The sequence below is a fragment of the Tribolium castaneum genome, chromosome 8 (genome assembly GCF_031307605.1).
Source record: "Tribolium castaneum strain GA2 chromosome 8, icTriCast1.1, whole genome shotgun sequence".
In the NCBI taxonomy this organism is placed as follows: domain Eukaryota; kingdom Metazoa; phylum Arthropoda; class Insecta; order Coleoptera; family Tenebrionidae; genus Tribolium; species Tribolium castaneum.
Window position 1 is genome coordinate 16,359,254 of NC_087401.1, and position 17,764 is coordinate 16,377,017.

The following is a 17,764-nucleotide window of genomic DNA, read 5'->3' on the forward strand; positions in this document are numbered from 1 at the left end:
AATATATAATATTTTTATACAATATATATTATATAGTTCTATATTATAGAATTGCATTGTTTCGCAAATTACGTAAGTATGCAAAATTTCAGTTCATTGGGACAACAGATATGGCTCCAAAAATATGAAACAGACAGACAGGCAACAAAGCAAGTTAAATAATAACGAAACTATAACAATTAGAAAATCGAAAAAAAGAACATTTAAGTAAAAACCTCTTGAAATGTTTTCCTAGTAAATCTAGTAAAAACTAGTAAATCTTCGATCAAATTATTTTTTATGTATTTTTTGTGTTTTTTAGCAACAACAGTAGCTCCGGAATCGTGACATCTAAACGAATTAACAATTTCCAATAAAGTGCGTTTAAAAATGGATTTATTGTTTAATTTTTTGTTATTTATCGGTTTTGAATTTGATAAATAAAAGCAGTAAATAATACATAGTAGATAATATATAATATATAATATATAATATATAATATATAATATATAATATATAATATATAATATATAATATATAATATATAATATATAATATATAATATATAATATATAATATATAATATATAATATATATTACGTAAGTATACAAAATTTCAGTTCATTGGGACAACGGGAACCCTTTCAAATTTGGCTCCAAAAATATGAAACAGACAGTCAGACAACAAAGCAAGTTAAATAATAACGAAGCTATAACAATTAGAACATCGAAAAAAATGAACATTTACGTGAAAACCTCTTGAAAATATTTTCCAATTTTTTTTTTTAAAAAGTTTAGTGTCTTACCCAACGTAATTTTTTTGCCAAAGTGCTTTAAGACACAACAATTACTATGACTGTGTTTATCTATTAGCACTGTACAATTTATGAAAATCAAGTCAAATATTTCCATAACTCTTGAAACGTGCAGTAAAATAAGACAATAAACCCATTTTTTAGGTGCTTAAGATAACACCATTGAGTTTTATTTTTTAAACTTGGAAAAAAAAACGTCCAGAAGTAAAAAATTGTCATCGCTTCACAGATCACAATGGTTGTAAACCTCTGATTAAAACTTAAGACAAATTGCCAAAAAATATGCCCACCCATTTATTATAACTAAATTACCAACCGGAAGTACATTTTGCAAAATAATTCCATTTCAGTTTGTGAACTTGTGCAAGAATGTAGTGTGTCAGACTCAGATCATGAAAAAAAAATTTTTTTTGCTCATATTTTTCTTATTAGTGGTAGGTCCTCCTAACAATAGACTTGTAAAAAATTGCAAAATTTAATTCCAGTCCTCGTCTTTTTGCTTGAGACGTCGTGCTGGTGGTGGTAGAAGAGGTGGCAAAATCCCACATCCGCACAAAAATGACGATGGAGGAAACAAAGAACATAAAGAAGAAGCAGAAGAAAAAAAAACAACAAATAGTAATAATAACGGTTTAAATGAGCGCGAAAAACGCAACGATTCTGACATGGAAGGGTTAAATAATTTTATCAAAACGTCGATTCTGTCACCACTTTTTGAACTCATTTTTGAAAATAACTCGGATGAAAGCGCGAGTAACGATTGTGATGATGACGACGAAAAAACCACTCGTGTTGAACATTGATGTATTTATTAAAAAAAAAAAATAAATAAATTTACTTGTAAAAATGTGTTTTTGTCAAGGTCAGGGCCGGATTTACAATAGTTAGGGGCGTATTAAATTTTTTTCTAGCAGATGTTAAACTATTCCTTTATCGACTCTCTTGAGTAGAAAAAATCGCACTTTAACGCCAAAGCTACCACGTCTTTAGCGCCTTGTATAATAAATAACTACCGTTTTAATTGTATTTTTAGTTTTTTGATTTTTATTTTTGTATAATCCGAGCCTGTCCAAGGTAAGTATTAACATTTCCGCCTTTTTTTCGCCCATTTATAAACGTTGGATGCAATTAAAAAAATCCAGACCGACAATGAGTGCAGTAATGACACTTTTCATTGCCACCATAATAATGGTAATTACACAAGTGGCGATTTTTGGTCTTAAACTTGGTTGCAGTTTTACGTGGCGCAAGATTACAACCAGTGGATCCCCTATTCGGGCGCTGGGGGCGGCGCCGGCGGCGGCGTCGGGGGCGGTATCGGATTCGGGTTTAATGCAGGTGCCGGTGCTGGATACGGGATTGGGGCAAGAGGCGGTGAACAAACATAATGTAATATAAAACGGAAATGGAAAAAATGTATTAAATAAAATCACACTTCCGCATTGTGTGCAATTTGTTTATTTTACGACCAATTTGTTTTATTGTTAACTGTTTGTATAAAATCGGCGAAAATGTGGCGGTTTGGAAGTGTTTTTAAAAGTGTGATAGACGATGAAGGTGCTTCTAGTCGTAATTTTAGCGTTTTTTGTTCTTGTGAGTATTTGTGGGTATTAAGTGTTTTTTTTTTATTTTTTTGGAGATTATTTTAGAGTTGTACTGCATTTCCGCACCTTGATCTTGAAAATAGAAGGGCGGTAATGGCTCGTATGAGTCAGGCTATGAAAAAAGGCGCTAGTTGTTTTGGTTTTACGATAAACGTTTCGTTCTGTAAGTTTGGAGTTTTAATTTTGTGTTTTTTTGATTTTATTTTTTTTTTGTAGCAACTGCTGCTCCAGCAACCACTGCCGCAAGCGGTTAATAAAAAGAACTAAAAAAAGCTACCATATATGATAATAAGTCTTTTTTTTGATAGTTTGTGATTCATCTTTAAAAAGCTGAAAATTGTAGAAAATTTGTTTTCCCAATTTTTTATTATTATTTTGTTATGGAATCAGATTTTTGAACAAAACTGTCTTATCACTATAGTTTAAATAAAGAAAACTTAAAAAATAGTGAATTAAGTGCAAATCATTTCGATTTCAATCTCCCATTCTTTATTTTTTCCATTGATTATAATCTGAACAGTTTATCTCGCGATAAACACTTACTGATGATGACAGATATTTAAACTACGGATATCTAAAGGTTAGGATCTGAAACGACGTACAAATAAAATGTTCCCATCCTCGATAGTTCCTTTAAAATCGCCAGAGGGCGCAGTTGGATTACCGTCTAAGTTTTCAGAACAAGCAGTTTAAAAAATGATTGTATTTATATAACGGTTAAAACACAGCAAACAAAAAAAATACTGGCAGATAGAGCATTAAATTCTCAATAGAACGACATAATCATAATGGAAAAATTTCATCGTAAAGTATATTTAAAAAAAAAACTTTTACCAACTTGCACTCTGCCCCATATTTTTTAAAACGCTGTGAAAACGGTTACAGATATAAGAAAAACGTTTGAGAGAAAGTTGTAGAGAATTAAATTTCCTACAAAAAAGTCCGCGAGACCATATCCTTATCTTCAATCATTTAGGTCCCAACGTCGTTCAAAGACGCCCAAGCGACAAATTTGCTTAGTTTTGCCGGTGGTCATGAATTGCAACTTAATTTATACCTAAACCATTGAAGATCGGAATATGGTGTCGCGGACTTTTTTGTAGAAAATTTAATTCTCTACAACTTTGTTCCTTACAATTTTTTTGTACCTTCAACCATATTCGTAGCGTTCGCAAAAATATAAGATGGAACGCAAATTGAATAATTTTTGGCGCACCATGGCATATTTATCAAAACGCTGGGAATACGGTTAAAGATACAGAAAAATTGAAAGGAAGAAAGTTGTAGAGAATTAAATTTCCTACAAAAAAATCGCAAAACCATGTTCTTATCTTCAACCATTTAGGCCTCAAAGTCGTTCAAAAGCGCTCAAGCGACGAATTTGCTTCATTTTGCCGGTGGTCATGAATTCCAAGTTAATTTATACCTAAACCGTTGAAGATAGAAATATGGTATCGCGGACTTTTTTGTAGAAAATTTAATTCTCTACAACTTTGTTCCTTACAACTTTTTTGTACCCTCAACCGTATTCATAGCGTTTGCAAATATATAAGATGGAACGCAATTTGAATAATTTTCGGCGCACCATCGCATATTTATCAAAACGCTGGGAATACGGTTGAAGATACAAAAAAATTGTAAAGAACAAAGTTGTAGAGAATTAAATTTCCTACAAAAAAATCCGCGAGACCATATTCTTATCTTCAATCATTTAGGCCCCAACGTCGTTCAAAGACGCCCAAGCGACAAATTTGCTTAGTTTTGCCGGTGGTCATGAATTGCAAGTTAATTTATACCTAAACCATTGAAGATCGGAATATGGTGTCGCGGACTTTTTTGTAGAAAATTTAATTCTCTACAACTTTGTTCCTTACAATTTTTTTGTACCCTCAACCGTATTCGCAGCGTTCGCAAAAATATAAGATGGAACGCAAATTGAATAATTTTTGGCGCACCATGGCATATTTATCAAAACGCTGGGAATACGGTTAAAGATACAGAAAAATTGAAAGGAAGAAAGTTGTAGAGAATTAAATTTCCTACAAAAAAATCGCAAAACCATGTTCTTATCTTCAACCATTTAGGCCTCAAAGTCGTTCAAAAGCGCTCAAGCGACGAATTTGCTTCATTTTGCCGGTGGTCATGAATTCCAAGTTAATTTATACCTAAACCGTTGAAGATAGAAATATGGTATCGCGGACTTTTTTGTAGAAAATTTAATTCTCTACAACTTTGTTCCTTACAACTTTTTTGTACCCTCAACCGTATTCATAGCGTTTGCAAATATATAAGATGGAACGCAATTTGAATAATTTTCGGCGCACCATCGCATATTTATCAAAACGCTGGGAATACGGTTGAAGATACAAAAAAATTGTAAAGAACAAAGTTGTAGAGAATTAAATTTCCTACAAAAAAATCCGCGAGACCATATTCTTATCTTCAATCATTTAGGCCCCAACGTCGTTCAAAGACGCCCAAGCGACAAATTTGCTTAGTTTTGCCGGTGGTCATGAATTGCAAGTTAATTTATACCTAAACCATTGAAGATCGGAATATGGTGTCGCGGACTTTTTTGTAGAAAATTTAATTCTCTACAACTTTGTTCCTTACAATTTTTTTGTACCCTCAACCGTATTCGCAGCGTTCGCAAAAATATAAGATGGAACGCAAATTAAATAATTTTTTGCGCACCGTCACATATTTGGCAAAATGCTGGGAATACGGTTAAAGATACAGAAAAAATGTAAAGAACAAAGTTGTAGAAAATTAAATTTGCTATAAAAAAACCCACAAGACCATATTTTTATCTTCAACAGTTTAGGTATAAATTAAGTTTTCGTTACATGACCACCGATAAAATGATACGAATCCGTCGCTTCCGCGTCTTTAGGGCCTAAACCGTTGACGATAGAAATACGGTCTCGCGGACATTTTTAAAGAAAATTTAATTCTCTACAACTTTCTTCCTAACATTTTTCTTGTATCTTTAACCGTATTCGCAGCATCTTGAAAAATACGAAACGAAGCGCAAATATTGAATTATAAATAACTGTTTTCCCAAGTTTCTTATAAAAATTTTAGTCGTCAGTTTTCCCAGTCTCTTAAGAGTGCAAAACTCAACATTTCTGCATTTTTTCCCAAATAATTAGTAAATTTGTTGGATTTAAATTAATTTAAAACGCTTGAAGCGCCCCCATTTCTACGCCACCGTACTACTCCTTCAGGTACAGAAACTCCTCCGTTCCGCCTCCTAACTTATACTCCACCGTGCCCAATAAAACAAAAATCGACCAACAAACCAAAATTTTATTGTCAATAAGAGTCCAAAACCTTGTAAAACTCCCTTTGCTTCCTCGCCATATCCAAGAAATCCCCTTGGATGGCCTTCGCAACGGCCCGACACCCCACCAACACCTTCACACACTCCACATGTCCCTTCTTGCACGCCCAATCCAACGCCGTATTCCCACACACATCCACAAAATCCTCCTCATCCACAAACCTCTCCAAATCCTCAAACCTCCCCAACATCGCCACCAAATGCTTAAAACTGAACCCAAAACTCTCCAACTCCTCCCTCCCCAAGTCAGGCGTATCCCGAACCTCCAAAAACCTCGCCATTTGCCTCGCCCTCCCCACCCTCCCCTCATCCCCTCCAAGCAGCGCCACCACCCCAGAATGCCCCCCCTCCACGGCGCAATCCACCGGCTTCCGCCCGAAATCATCACAAACATCAAAATCGGGGTTTTTGGTGAGGAGCAGTTTCACAATTTCGACGTTCCCGCACATTGCGGCCAAATGTAGGGGAGTGTAACCAAAACTGTCCTTAAAATCGACACTTGCATGTTGGAAAACTAGCAATTTGGTGGTTTCGGCGTCCTCGTTAAAAATCGCGCGTGTCAAAGGCATGATCTTGTAATTGTCACAAATGGTAACGTCAGCTCCACGGTCCAGAAACACCTCGACTGCCTTCTGGTGCTTCCCGATCACGGCCCGATGTAGGGGAGTGCGGCCAAAGTGGTCCACCTCATCAATCGAGTAGCCTTCGTCCAGCAGCGACTTGATCTCGGCCAACTGGCCCGTGAAAACCACCCAGTGGAGGGGGAAAAGGATGTAGTATTGGTCCACTTCGCCAACGGACGGTTTACGATCGTTCTTCGCCCCCAAGTTCGCCAACAAGTCGCAAATTTTGCGGTGTTTTTTGCCAAAAGCCGCACTAAAGGGGGTATTACCCAACTTATCGCTCTTATCAATCAAGGCCCCGTGGCCAAGGAACAGCTCCACCAGGTGGTGGTGGCCGGAACTTGCCGCCAGTTGTAGGGGAGTTCGGCCGAAGTTGTCCGAAAAATTCACATCGGCTCCGAAGTTGAGCAGGGTTTTGGCACAGTTTTGTAACCCTTTACTTGCCGCCAAGTGCAAAGGGGTGTTCCTATAACGGTCCATGACGTCCACAAAAGCCTGGCGTTTTAGCAACAAATCCACGATTTTTTCACAATTATTCTCAACAGCGGCATGTAACGCACTCATTTTGTTGTAACTGCTGGTGGCACAGTCAATCCTGGCCCCTTGGTCGAGAAGGAGGCTGGTGTTGGCACAACTTCCCGATTTCGCCGCCAGATAGAGCAAACTTTCGCCGTTTGAATCCTCCCAGGACACGTGTGACCCAAAATTCGGGGTTTTGGACGCTAGTTTGAGCAAATTTTCGCAACCAAACTTAACACAGTAATAAACCAGCGGTTCCAAATCGCCCACCATGCAAAGTCTCCCCAAAACCGCCCCTTCAACGGTGGCAAACCTGCCAAGCAGGCGCTCCAGAGCGTGGAAATTCCCCAAGTTGAAGGCATAGTCCAGCAAATCCCAGTTGAAAAGCTCGTCCTTCTGGAACGGATCAATTTCGGCCTTTTGGACCAACAGATCGAAAATTTCCCTCTGGATTTTGGAAAACTTCGGCCCGTGACAGAACGACAAGTGCAGGACGGAGCGCTTCAAAGGGTCCAAGTCCCCAAGTTGGTGTTTCTCCAACTCTTGGAGATTTTGGTAGAGGACGGAAATATGTGCCGGGTGATTTTTGCAAACTTCGAGGTTGAACATGAAGAGGATGTTCCGGAGGTCGTCACGTTGCAAAAATTCGGGTCCGACATTTTGGTGGTGTTCCGCCAACCAAATGGCGGCGAAGTAGTCGGAGAAGGTTTGTTGGGTGAAAATGATCCCATGGTCGGAACTGACCTTGAAAATTACACCAATCACGTCGCCGCGACTTTTGATTTGGGTCAAAAAATTACTATCACATGTTAGTTTCAATTTTTTGAAGGAGGGTACGTCTAGACACGAAATGGCAGCTAGTTTGTACTGCTCGTTTCGGTAAAAAATGCCATCTTCAATGATTTGGTTGTGGTTGCTTTCGCAAGTGTCGCACGTTTTGGCGCGGTAGTGCTGGTATTTGGTGTTGATGAAGTAGCGGTAGATTTCGGTCAAAATCAGCACTTGCTCCATCTTGGGGTCGTTGATGAAAATCTCAGTCAACATGTAGAGGTGCATGGGCGCGCCCAAAATATCGTTGTTTCGCAACATTTTGAAACTTTGCAAGACTTTTGCCACCTTTTGGCGCTCCTCCAACCGCTTGGTTATATACTCCTGTTGCTCCTCCTCCGTAAACTCCTCGATTTCCATGGCTGGGACCTCGAAACATTTCTCGAGTTGTTCCTTCAAGTGGTCCTCGGAAAAAACCCAAACTTGGAACTCCCCACTTTTTTCCCTGATCTCCTGGCAAGCTTTGGCAAAACCGCCATTCTGGAGATTATCAATACCGCAGTAGAAGTAAACCCAGCGGTTCACCTCCTTGAAGCAATTCTTCACCTGGAACTCGAAACCTTCACCATGGTCCCCCACCTCCTCCTGGAGGTCAACCTTCACGGCCCAGTGCCCCACCGGCGCATTATTTTTCAAAAACTTCAACATTGTTAGTTTCCCAAGGCCGGGCCGCGCCACAACCAACTTGATTTTATTGGGGAGGAGGGTCAGTTGATTCTCTGGAAAGATCTGGAATTGGCGCAACTCCTCCCCCTTCTCCTTACTGAACAACAATTGGAGGTTTTCCCCGTCCAGGGCTTTGAGACAGTGGACGTTACTGTTCTTGTAACCTAGACAATTCCTCAAGTCCTTCTCGTCCCGACACAAAATCACCGACTTGGGGGGGAGTTTCCCCCCGATGAAGGTGCGCCCGACGCAATCGTCAAAACGGAAGAACGTGTTCTTGGGGAGCGCCTTCTTCAGAACATCTTCACGTCCGATGATTGCGAACAAATCGCTGGGGAATTGCCCGATTGTCTTGATCTTCAAAACGGGGAAGAAGAGTCGCCGGGGGATGTACGGCTGGGGTAACACTTCCTGGGGTTCCCCCACGTGGAGGTCGCCCCTAGCCATGAGAAAAAGCTCGCGGGTTGTCACAATTTGGCTAAAGTTTGGGTTCCAAGCGATTAATTCTTCAAGCGTGGTTTCGGCACGTCCTTGAATTGATAATTTGAAAGTTCGGACGATTTCGTCATAAAACTGGCTGTTCTTCAAGTCAGATAAGTTTCTCAAAAGTTTGAAGGTTTGGTCAAAATCGGGGGAATCACCCCCGAGGAGGATATAGTTCAAGTTTTCGTCGCGCAAGTCGGTGATCACTTCCCGGATCACTTGTTTGTTCTCCTCATTGGTCTTCACCACCAGTGGGAAAATCTTCAACCTCCACAAAATCACACCAATCTTCGTTTCTTCGTCAAGATCGCCAACTAGCAGCTCCTGGCCGTCTTCAATCAGCTTGTTTTTGTCCAAATCGAAGCAGAACAACGTATCAAAGCCACTCGGTGGTTTTTCAAAGGTCGTGATGGTGCGACTTTTGATGACGTCCTGGAGGAGCAAAATTTTGGGGTCGATGTGGGGCCCAAAATTCGGGCACAGCTGGACCAGGGAGTCCTGGAGGAGGATCTCGGCGAGTTTCATTTTAATGTCCTGTTTGTCCAACTTGTACAGCTTGTAGTGGCCTTTCTTCCACTGTTGGAGGAAAAACTTCAACTTTTGGACAACGCTGTCTAGGTTTTTCTCGTGTAGTTTGAATTTTTCTTCGAGTTTCGTGCGAATGGCGGCGTCAATCTCGTTTCTGTTCTTCTGGGAGGTGAAGAAGGTGATTTTGTTTTTGGTTTCTTCGTTGCTGACTTCGTAGATGTGTTGGGAGGTTGAGGGAGAGGTGTCTAGACACTGTTCCAGGAAAGTTAGGGTTTTTTTGGCTTTGATGTCGCACCCACTGATTGACATTTCCTCGTTTAAGACGCCGTTTGTGAAGAGGACCACGTGGTCACTTTTGGTGAAATCAAACTTGAAGTATTTGTTTAGGACCATTTTGCCGTTTCTTCCAAAATGGTGGGAACTGAGGATCAGTTTATCCTTGACGTGTTTTAATTGGATGGCGTATTTTACGGTGGTTTCGGTGGAAACGTCGATGACTATGTCGTCGAAAGGGTGGAATTCGTTGTCGTAAATTGCGATTTTGAAATCGCGGATTTGCGTGTTGTAGCTTAAGTCTAGACAGTAGAATAATAACATTGCGATTTCGAACTCGTAGCCTTCGTTTTCCACGCCTTTGGTGGCAGTGTATATCTACAAGATGATAATAAAGTGGTGGAAATACAAGTGTTTTTTTACCTCGCGGTCTTTTAGCGTCATATTGTTTATTTTTTTAAATCATGGTCTAAAAAAATTGTTAGTTTTTTTCTTTGGTGAAATATTATTTGCTTACCGTTTATTTACGTTTTTTTGCACATATTTGTACGTGAACTTGTTACTTTCTGACCAAAATAGCGATTGATAAGATATTTGGATTAATCGTAAGTGTTTATCACGGGATAAACGGTCCAGATTATAATCAATGAAAATAATAGAGAATGGGAGATTATAGACGAGATAAGCTTGATCTGAGTGCACTTATTAGTACTATTTTAGAAATGGTTTAAAATTATGGAAAAATAACAATCTTGGACAAAATTTTATATAATAAATAATTCTTATTATTATTGTGGCGCATCCACCACTTTTATTTACTTTTAATTCAACAGCTATCAACTACGGGAGACTATAAGTTAGGAAACGGAAGGAGATTTAAAATCTGGGCTTGAAAAAATAGTACGGGAGGGTAAAAATGAGGGCGCTTCGAGCGTAATAATGTCACTGCTTCAAATCGTTTTAAATTAATTTAAATGCAACCAATTCACCAATTATCTGGAAAAAAATGCAAAAATGTTGAGCTTTGCAATCTTAACAGAGTGAGAAATACTGGCGACTAAAATTGTTGTAAGAAACATGAGAAAAAAATTATTTAAAATTTAAAATTTGCCCTTCGTTTCGTATTTTTCAAGACGCTGCGAATACGGTTAAAGATACAAGAAAAATGTTGAGAAGAAAGTTGTAGAGAATTAAATTTTCTTTAAAAAAGTCCGCGAGACCATATTTCTATCGTCAACGGTTTAGGCCCTAAAGACGCTGAAGCGACGGATTTGTTACATTTTACCGGTGGTTAAGTAACGAAAACTTAATTTATACCTAAACCGTTAAAGATAAAGATATGGTGTCGCGGACTTTTTTACAGGAAATTTAATTCTCTACAATTTTGTTCCTTACACATTTTTTGTATCTTTAACCGTATTCCCAGCGTTTTGATAAATATGCGACGGTGCGCAAAAAATTATTCAATTTGCGTTCGTTCTTATATTTTTGCAAACGCTGCAAATACGGTTGAAGATACAAAAAAAGTGTAAGGAACAAAATTGTAGAAAATTATATTTTCTACAAAAAAGTCCGCGACACCATATTTCTATCTTCCACAGTTTAGGTATAAATTAACTTTCAATAGTTGACCACCGGCAAAATGAAGCAAATCGGGCGCTTGAGCGTCTTTGAATGACTTTAGGGCCTAAATGGTTAAAGATAAAAATATGGTCTCGCAAACTTTTTTGTAGCAAATTTAATTCTCTACAACTTTCTTTCTAACATTTTTCTTGTATCTGTAACCGTATTCGCAGCGTTTTGAAAAATAAGGGACAGAGTGTCAATTGGTAAAAGTTTGAAATTTTTTTAAATATAGTTTACGATAAAAATTTTCCGTTGTGTTTACGTCTTTCTATTAAGAATGTAATGTTTTGTCTGCTCTATTTTTTGTTTTTTTTGTTTCAATTTTTTCAAACTCATTGCTCTAAAGACTGCGGTAATAAAACTGCGACTTCTAGCGATATTAACGAGAACATTTTATTCGTACGTCGTTCCATATCCTATCCTTTAGATATCCGTAGAAAAAACTTGATATAAATCGATTGTTAATAAGAAACTCGATTAAAAAAATTAAATTAATTAATACGTACTATTGATTAGGAGCGAAAAAAATAATTACGGCAGCTAAAGCAAACAATTAATTTCACATCAGCCCTCCCCCAAAAAATTCCCCTTCAGTTCAGTTCACAAAATGTTAGAGTTTCTATTCAAATTTGGCAAATTTTTCGCCTTCACACCCCCTTCTCTTCAAATCAAAGCACCAACAAAAAGCGAAAAAATCTGGGCTTTTTTTATTATATTTTTCCACACTGTATCTCTGGCAATTGCAATGTATTACAGAGCTGGTTATTACTCACAATATATTCACCTAAACTTGGTCATAACTGCAATAATCGACAGTTCTTTGTACATTTTGAACATTTACATTATTGTGGTTTCGCTAACACAACGATCTGATTGGTTGATTTTAATCCAAAGTCTTGGAGTTACGAAAAAAAGAACCAAATTTTGGTGGTTTCTGATTTTCAATTTACTGTTCTGGACTGTGATAATCAACATGAGTTACACTTTCACCACGTTACATTCCTGGGAATTTTACAAAAAATACTCAAACGAGTATTTTTTATTGTACGTCCAGTTCCTCACAAGCGTTTTAGTTTGCACGATTTTGGGAAAACTCAAGTCGAGATATGAGTCGATTAAAGGCGTTTTGATTTATCACATTTCCCGGGCGAGGAAATTCAACAAATCTAACTTTTCCCTAGTTTTTTTGCAAAGTTTGAAGTACGATTTAAGTGTGTTAAAGGACGGAGTTGATTCTTTTAACGTAATTTTTGGATGGCCATTCCTCCTAATTTTTATTTTTGTGAGCCTCCAAGATCTAGCATATCTGGACAGTTTTTTCAAACTGAAAAACCCAACGGTCGTTTTATCCAATTTTCTCATGATGGCTATGATTACAGTGAGTGGGAAAGTGGAAAATTTTGGAATTTTTGATTTTTTTTTCAGCTTGAAATCGCAGTTCCGATTTGGTTGTGCGATTTGGTAGTTTTGGAAAGTGAGGAAATTTTAGCTGCGTCCTATCGCCTACAACGCTATTTAAATGATAAGGAAAATAGCGAGTTGGAGAAATTTATCAAAGTGGCGAAAGCCAATTTTCCGAAATTTTCAGCTGCGAGGTTTTGCCTCATTGAGAGGAACACACTGTATAAAATTTTTGAGACTGTCAGCACGGTTTTGATCATCATGATTCAGTTCAATCCCGACTTGAAACGAAATGTAAATTGAATTAAACCTACTTAAAAAAAAGTGTTATTAAATCCTGTTCTGTGAAAAACGCCCTTAAACCGGTTTGACTGGTGTCTCATTGGACCAAAAAATAAGTAATTGACTAATAAAAACATAAAAATCACTTCCCATTTGGTAAAAATAACTAAAAGTTTATCTTTTCTAAGCGTTTATTCAGGAAAAACTCAAGTATTGCAACAAATTTCTTTAAAAAAAGCCAATAAATCAAAATTATAGCAAAAATGACATTATTTTGGCAAGTTCTGAGGATCTCAACACGTTTTTACACCAAAAATCAAATTTTTCTTCCTGTTTTTATTAAACTCTAGAACGAAAAACTTACAAATTTGGTCGAAAATAACCAAAAATTTACCTTTTTTAAGCATTTCCTTAGCAAAAACTTAATTATTGTCCGAAATTTCTTAAAAAGTAAGCCAATAAAACACAGAATTATGTTAATTATGTTATTTATTTCAATTAATTCAAAAACTAACAAAAAATACTTATATAAATTTGCATTATTTGAATAAAAAAAAACAGAAATGTTCCCTAATTTTTTTTTATACTTATACTTAGAAAGACCACTTTGTCGACTAACCATGGAAATTTTAATTGATTCTGCTGTTAATAGATAAGGTATTTAGTAATTATATCACTAAACAGGTTTTTCAAAACATAGTATTTATTACGTACCAAAGTTTATTTTCTTGTTATTTTATCTATAATTTGTGGTTACGATTATACAGACTGTTCAAAAATTATTGTTCATCAAGTCACTGTGACGTTTCGTTCAAATGACAGTTGTAGTTTCTGAATAGTCACCTCAATCAAAATATTTGTTGTTACTTATTAGCTAAATTTTTGTTCACTTTTGACCAAATTTGGTGATTTTTTTCGTTCTTATTTAACAAAAACAAGAAAAAAATATAAAAAACGCTAAAAACTTAAAAACTGGATTATAAAAAACTAAAACATAAGAAGAGTAAAGTTCTGTAGATTTAAGTGACTGAATGAGTGATAATTAAAACACTTTGAAACTGCAAACATTAATAAGATAATAAGATAAGATAGTAAAACCACAAACTCAAAAATTAAAGAAATGAAAAATATCAAATATTATGGGAAAATAAAAAAACTTAAGTGCCTGAGAAGCATAAAAAATTAGATATAAAATAAAATAACAATAAAATTTTAAATTTCAATATAATGATTTTAAACTAGATACCTATTAAAAAATTAATAAAAAAAAACATTAGGAAAATTATTGCATTTTTAATAAAACAAATTTGTTTCGAGTTTTAAGAGAAACGTGTTAGGAAAGTTTCCTAAAATCCGATCTCTATTAATCAAATACAATTATTATTAAAAAATGTGCAGTGTAATATGAATTGTGTTTTTACACTTCAAGTGCCGCATCATTGATAAAGATCTAATCTGGCACTTTCCTCACAAATAATTGCAAATAAAAAACCGATCAGTTCTTAAAAAATCCGGCAATGGACGTGCAATCAATCCCGTTCCTCTCCGAAGTGGTCCCTCTGGACCCTTCCTCCAGCATCCAGGAGCACAAAGTGCGCCGTTTAACCGCAGCTGGCGAAAACTACGGCAGTCTGATGCTCAGTGTGGACATCACAGTCAAAAGTCCCGAGGGAACACGCGAAATAAACGCCGTAGCCAAAATGGTGCCACCCAACGAATACATCCAGAAGGTCTTCAACACCCAGGTGACCTTCCGGAACGAAATCGCCTTCTACAGGGAGATAGTGCCGACATTGCGACGCTTCCAACAGGAGCAAGGCATGGCTAACGCGATCGACTTCTTCCCGAAATATTTAGGGAGTCGCTTGAATCGGGATAATTCGGATCGGGTCGACTCGGACGGCATTTTGTTGCTTGAGAACCTCAAAATGGCGGGCTACGCCAACTTGGAGCGCACGGTAGGGTTCGACCTTGAGGTTGCTAAGGTGGTTGTCAAGGACTTGGCGCATTTGCATGCCGTTCCGTTGGGCCTTAAATTACAAAAACCAGACGTTTTTGAAAAAAAAGTCAAAAAATATCTATCGCCCTTTCATCCAGACGATGACGAAAAAATTGTGGAAAAAATGTGCAATTTGGTTTGTAGTCTTGACACTTGTCAAAAATACCACGAAAGGGCCAAATCGGCTCTTTGGAAAATGCGGGACAGAAATACAACAATCAGAGAGCCCTTTGCAACTTTGGTGCATGATGATTGTTGGGTCAACAACACCATGGTGAAGATCCAGCCGGGGGAAGTCCCCAAAAATAAATTCGTTGATTTCCAAATTTGCAACTACGGGTCACCAGCCAAGGATTTGCTCTTTTTGCTATTCTCCAGTGTTCAAAATGATGTGATTAGGAGCGAGTGTGATAATTTGATCAGACTGTATCATGGGACGTTTGTTGACGTTTTGAGACAGCTCAAGTGTGACACTGAACCGTTCAGTTTTGAAAAATTCGAGCAAGAGATCAAGTTTGAAGCGTTAAATACGCAATTTGGACACGTTGTCTTTATGTTAACGCCGATTTTTGCCCCAAAAGGCAGTGTGAAAGAACTGGACGAGTTTTCACCAGAGGCGTTTGCGGAAATGGTCGGTTCGTTTGCTTCCGATTTGCATAAGGAGAAGTTGGCGTTGGTTGTGAACGAATTTGGCAAAAGAAACTGGATTTAAATAAAAAAATTTGAACTAAAGGAGTTTCATTATTATGTTATGCACTATTTTTTCTACCTCCCCCTCTTTTTTTGGAATAAACTTATTTTTTATTCATGCTAATGGCATTTACACAAGTCAGATAATACAGTGCAGTGTATCTTCTGAACGGCTAGTCGTAGGTTTCAGATTCTTGCAGATTTGGATTCCGCCGGTCATTTTATGTTAGAAACACTTAATTGAAGAGGAATAAGTCCGAAAAATTGATAGTCAATGATGAAAATTTAGTTGAATCAATTTGTAAAGTTTTCTCTATTTTTGCCGATATCTTCTGAACGGTTAGTCCTAGCGACTTGATTTTTGCAAATTTGGATTCCGCCGGTCATTCTACGTTAGAAACACTTAATTCTAAGGACATAAGCCTGAATAGAAGGAAAATAATAAAGATTATTTGGTTTTAATAAATTTTGACGAGGTTAAATTTTTGCCGATATCTTCCGAACGGTTAGTCGTAGCGACTTGATTCTTGCAAATTTGGATTCCGCCGGTCATTCTACGTTAGAAACACTTAATTCTAAGGACATAAGCCTGAATAAAAGGAAAATAATAAAGATTATTTGGTTTTAATAAATTTTGACGAGGTTAAATTTTTGCCGATATCTTCCGAACGGTTAGTCGTAGCGACTTGATTCTTGCAAATTTGGATTCCGTCGGTCATTCTACGTTAGAAACACTTAATTCTAAGGACATAAGCCTGAATAAAAGGAAAATAATGAAGATTATTTGGTTTTAATAAATTTTGACGAGGTTAAATTTTTGCCGATATCTTCCGAACGGTTAGTCGTAGCGACTTGATTCTTGCAGATTTGGATTCCGCCGGTCATTCTACGTTAGAAACACTTAATTCTAAGGACATAAGCCTGAATAAAAGGAAAATAATAAAGATTATTTGGTTTTAATAAATTTTGACGAGGTTAAATTTTTGCCGATATCTTCCGAACGGTTAGTCGTAGCGACTTGATTCTTGCAAATTTGGATTCCGCCGGTCATTCTACGTTAGAAACACTTAATTCTAAGGACATAAGCCTGAATAAAAGGAAAATAATGAAGATTATTTGGTTTTAATAAATTTTGACGAGGTTAAATTTTTGCCGATATCTTCCGAACGGTTAGTCGTAGCGACTTGATTCTTGCAAATTTGGATTCCGCCGGTCATTCTACGTTAGAAACACTTAATTCTAAGGACATAAGCCTGAATAGAAGGAAAATAATGAAGACTATTTGGTTTCGATAAATTTTGACGAAGCTAAATTTTTGCCGATATTTTCCGAACGGTTAGTCATAGCGACTTGATTCTTGCAGATTTGGATTCCGCCGGTCATTCTGTGCTAGAAACACTTAATCATAAGGAAATAAGTCCGAAAAATTGATAGTCAATGATGAAAATTTAGTTGAATCAATTTGTAAAGTTTTCTCTATTTTTGCCGATATCTTCTGAACGGTTAGTCGTAGCGACTTGATTCTTGCAGATTTGGATTCCGCCGGTCATTTTATGTTAGAAACACTTAATTGAAGAGGAATAAGTCCGAAAAATTGATAGTCAATGATGAAAATTTAGTTGAATCAATTTGTAAAGTTTTCTCTATTTTTGCCGATATCTTCTGAACGGTTAGTCCTAGCGACTTGATTTTTGCAAATTTGGATTCCGCCGGTCATTCTACGTTAGAAACACTTAATTCTAAGGACATAAGCCTGAATAGAAGGAAAATAATAAAGATTATTTGGTTTTAATAAATTTTGACGAGGTTAAATTTTTGCCGATATCTTCCGAACGGTTAGTCGTAGCGACTTGATTCTTGCAAATTTGGATTCCGCCGGTCATTCTACGTTAGAAACACTTAATTCTAAGGACATAAGCCTGAATAAAAGGAAAATAATAAAGATTATTTGGTTTTAATAAATTTTGACGAGGTTAAATTTTTGCCGATATCTTCCGAACGGTTAGTCGTAGCGACTTGATTCTTGCAAATTTGGATTCCGTCGGTCATTCTACGTTAGAAACACTTAATTCTAAGGACATAAGCCTGAATAAAAGGAAAATAAT

The 17,764-nt window shown here is 37.0% G+C and overlaps 2 protein-coding genes and 1 non-coding gene across 3 annotated transcripts; 2 read left to right on the forward strand and 1 right to left on the reverse strand.

Moving 5' to 3' along the window:
- Positions 1-1,900: 1,900 nt before the first annotated feature.
- On the forward strand, positions 1,901-2,850 carry LOC103313334 (uncharacterized). Its single transcript, XR_010335260.1, has 4 exons — positions 1,901-1,985; positions 2,030-2,387; positions 2,444-2,561; positions 2,615-2,850. It is a non-coding gene; the product is annotated as an uncharacterized LOC103313334 (transcript).
- Positions 2,851-5,689: 2,839 nt separating this feature from the next.
- LOC103313351 (hypothetical protein) lies at positions 5,690-10,275 on the reverse strand. The gene is made up of 3 exons (XM_008196384.3): positions 10,179-10,275; positions 10,085-10,130; positions 5,690-10,039 (listed from the first exon to the last, which is right to left on the reverse strand). Exons 2-3 carry the CDS (start codon positions 10,103-10,105, stop codon positions 5,714-5,716), a joined length of 4,347 nt encoding a protein of 1,448 aa, XP_008194606.2. The 5' UTR covers positions 10,106-10,130; positions 10,179-10,275; the 3' UTR covers positions 5,690-5,713.
- Positions 10,276-14,441: 4,166 nt separating this feature from the next.
- Positions 14,442-15,701, forward strand: LOC655368 (uncharacterized). Its single transcript, XM_961908.4, has one exon. The coding sequence runs from the start codon at positions 14,488-14,490 to the stop codon at positions 15,679-15,681; it is 1,194 nt and encodes a 397-aa protein (XP_967001.1). The 5' UTR covers positions 14,442-14,487; the 3' UTR covers positions 15,682-15,701.
- The last annotated feature ends 2,063 nt before the right edge of the window (positions 15,702-17,764 follow it).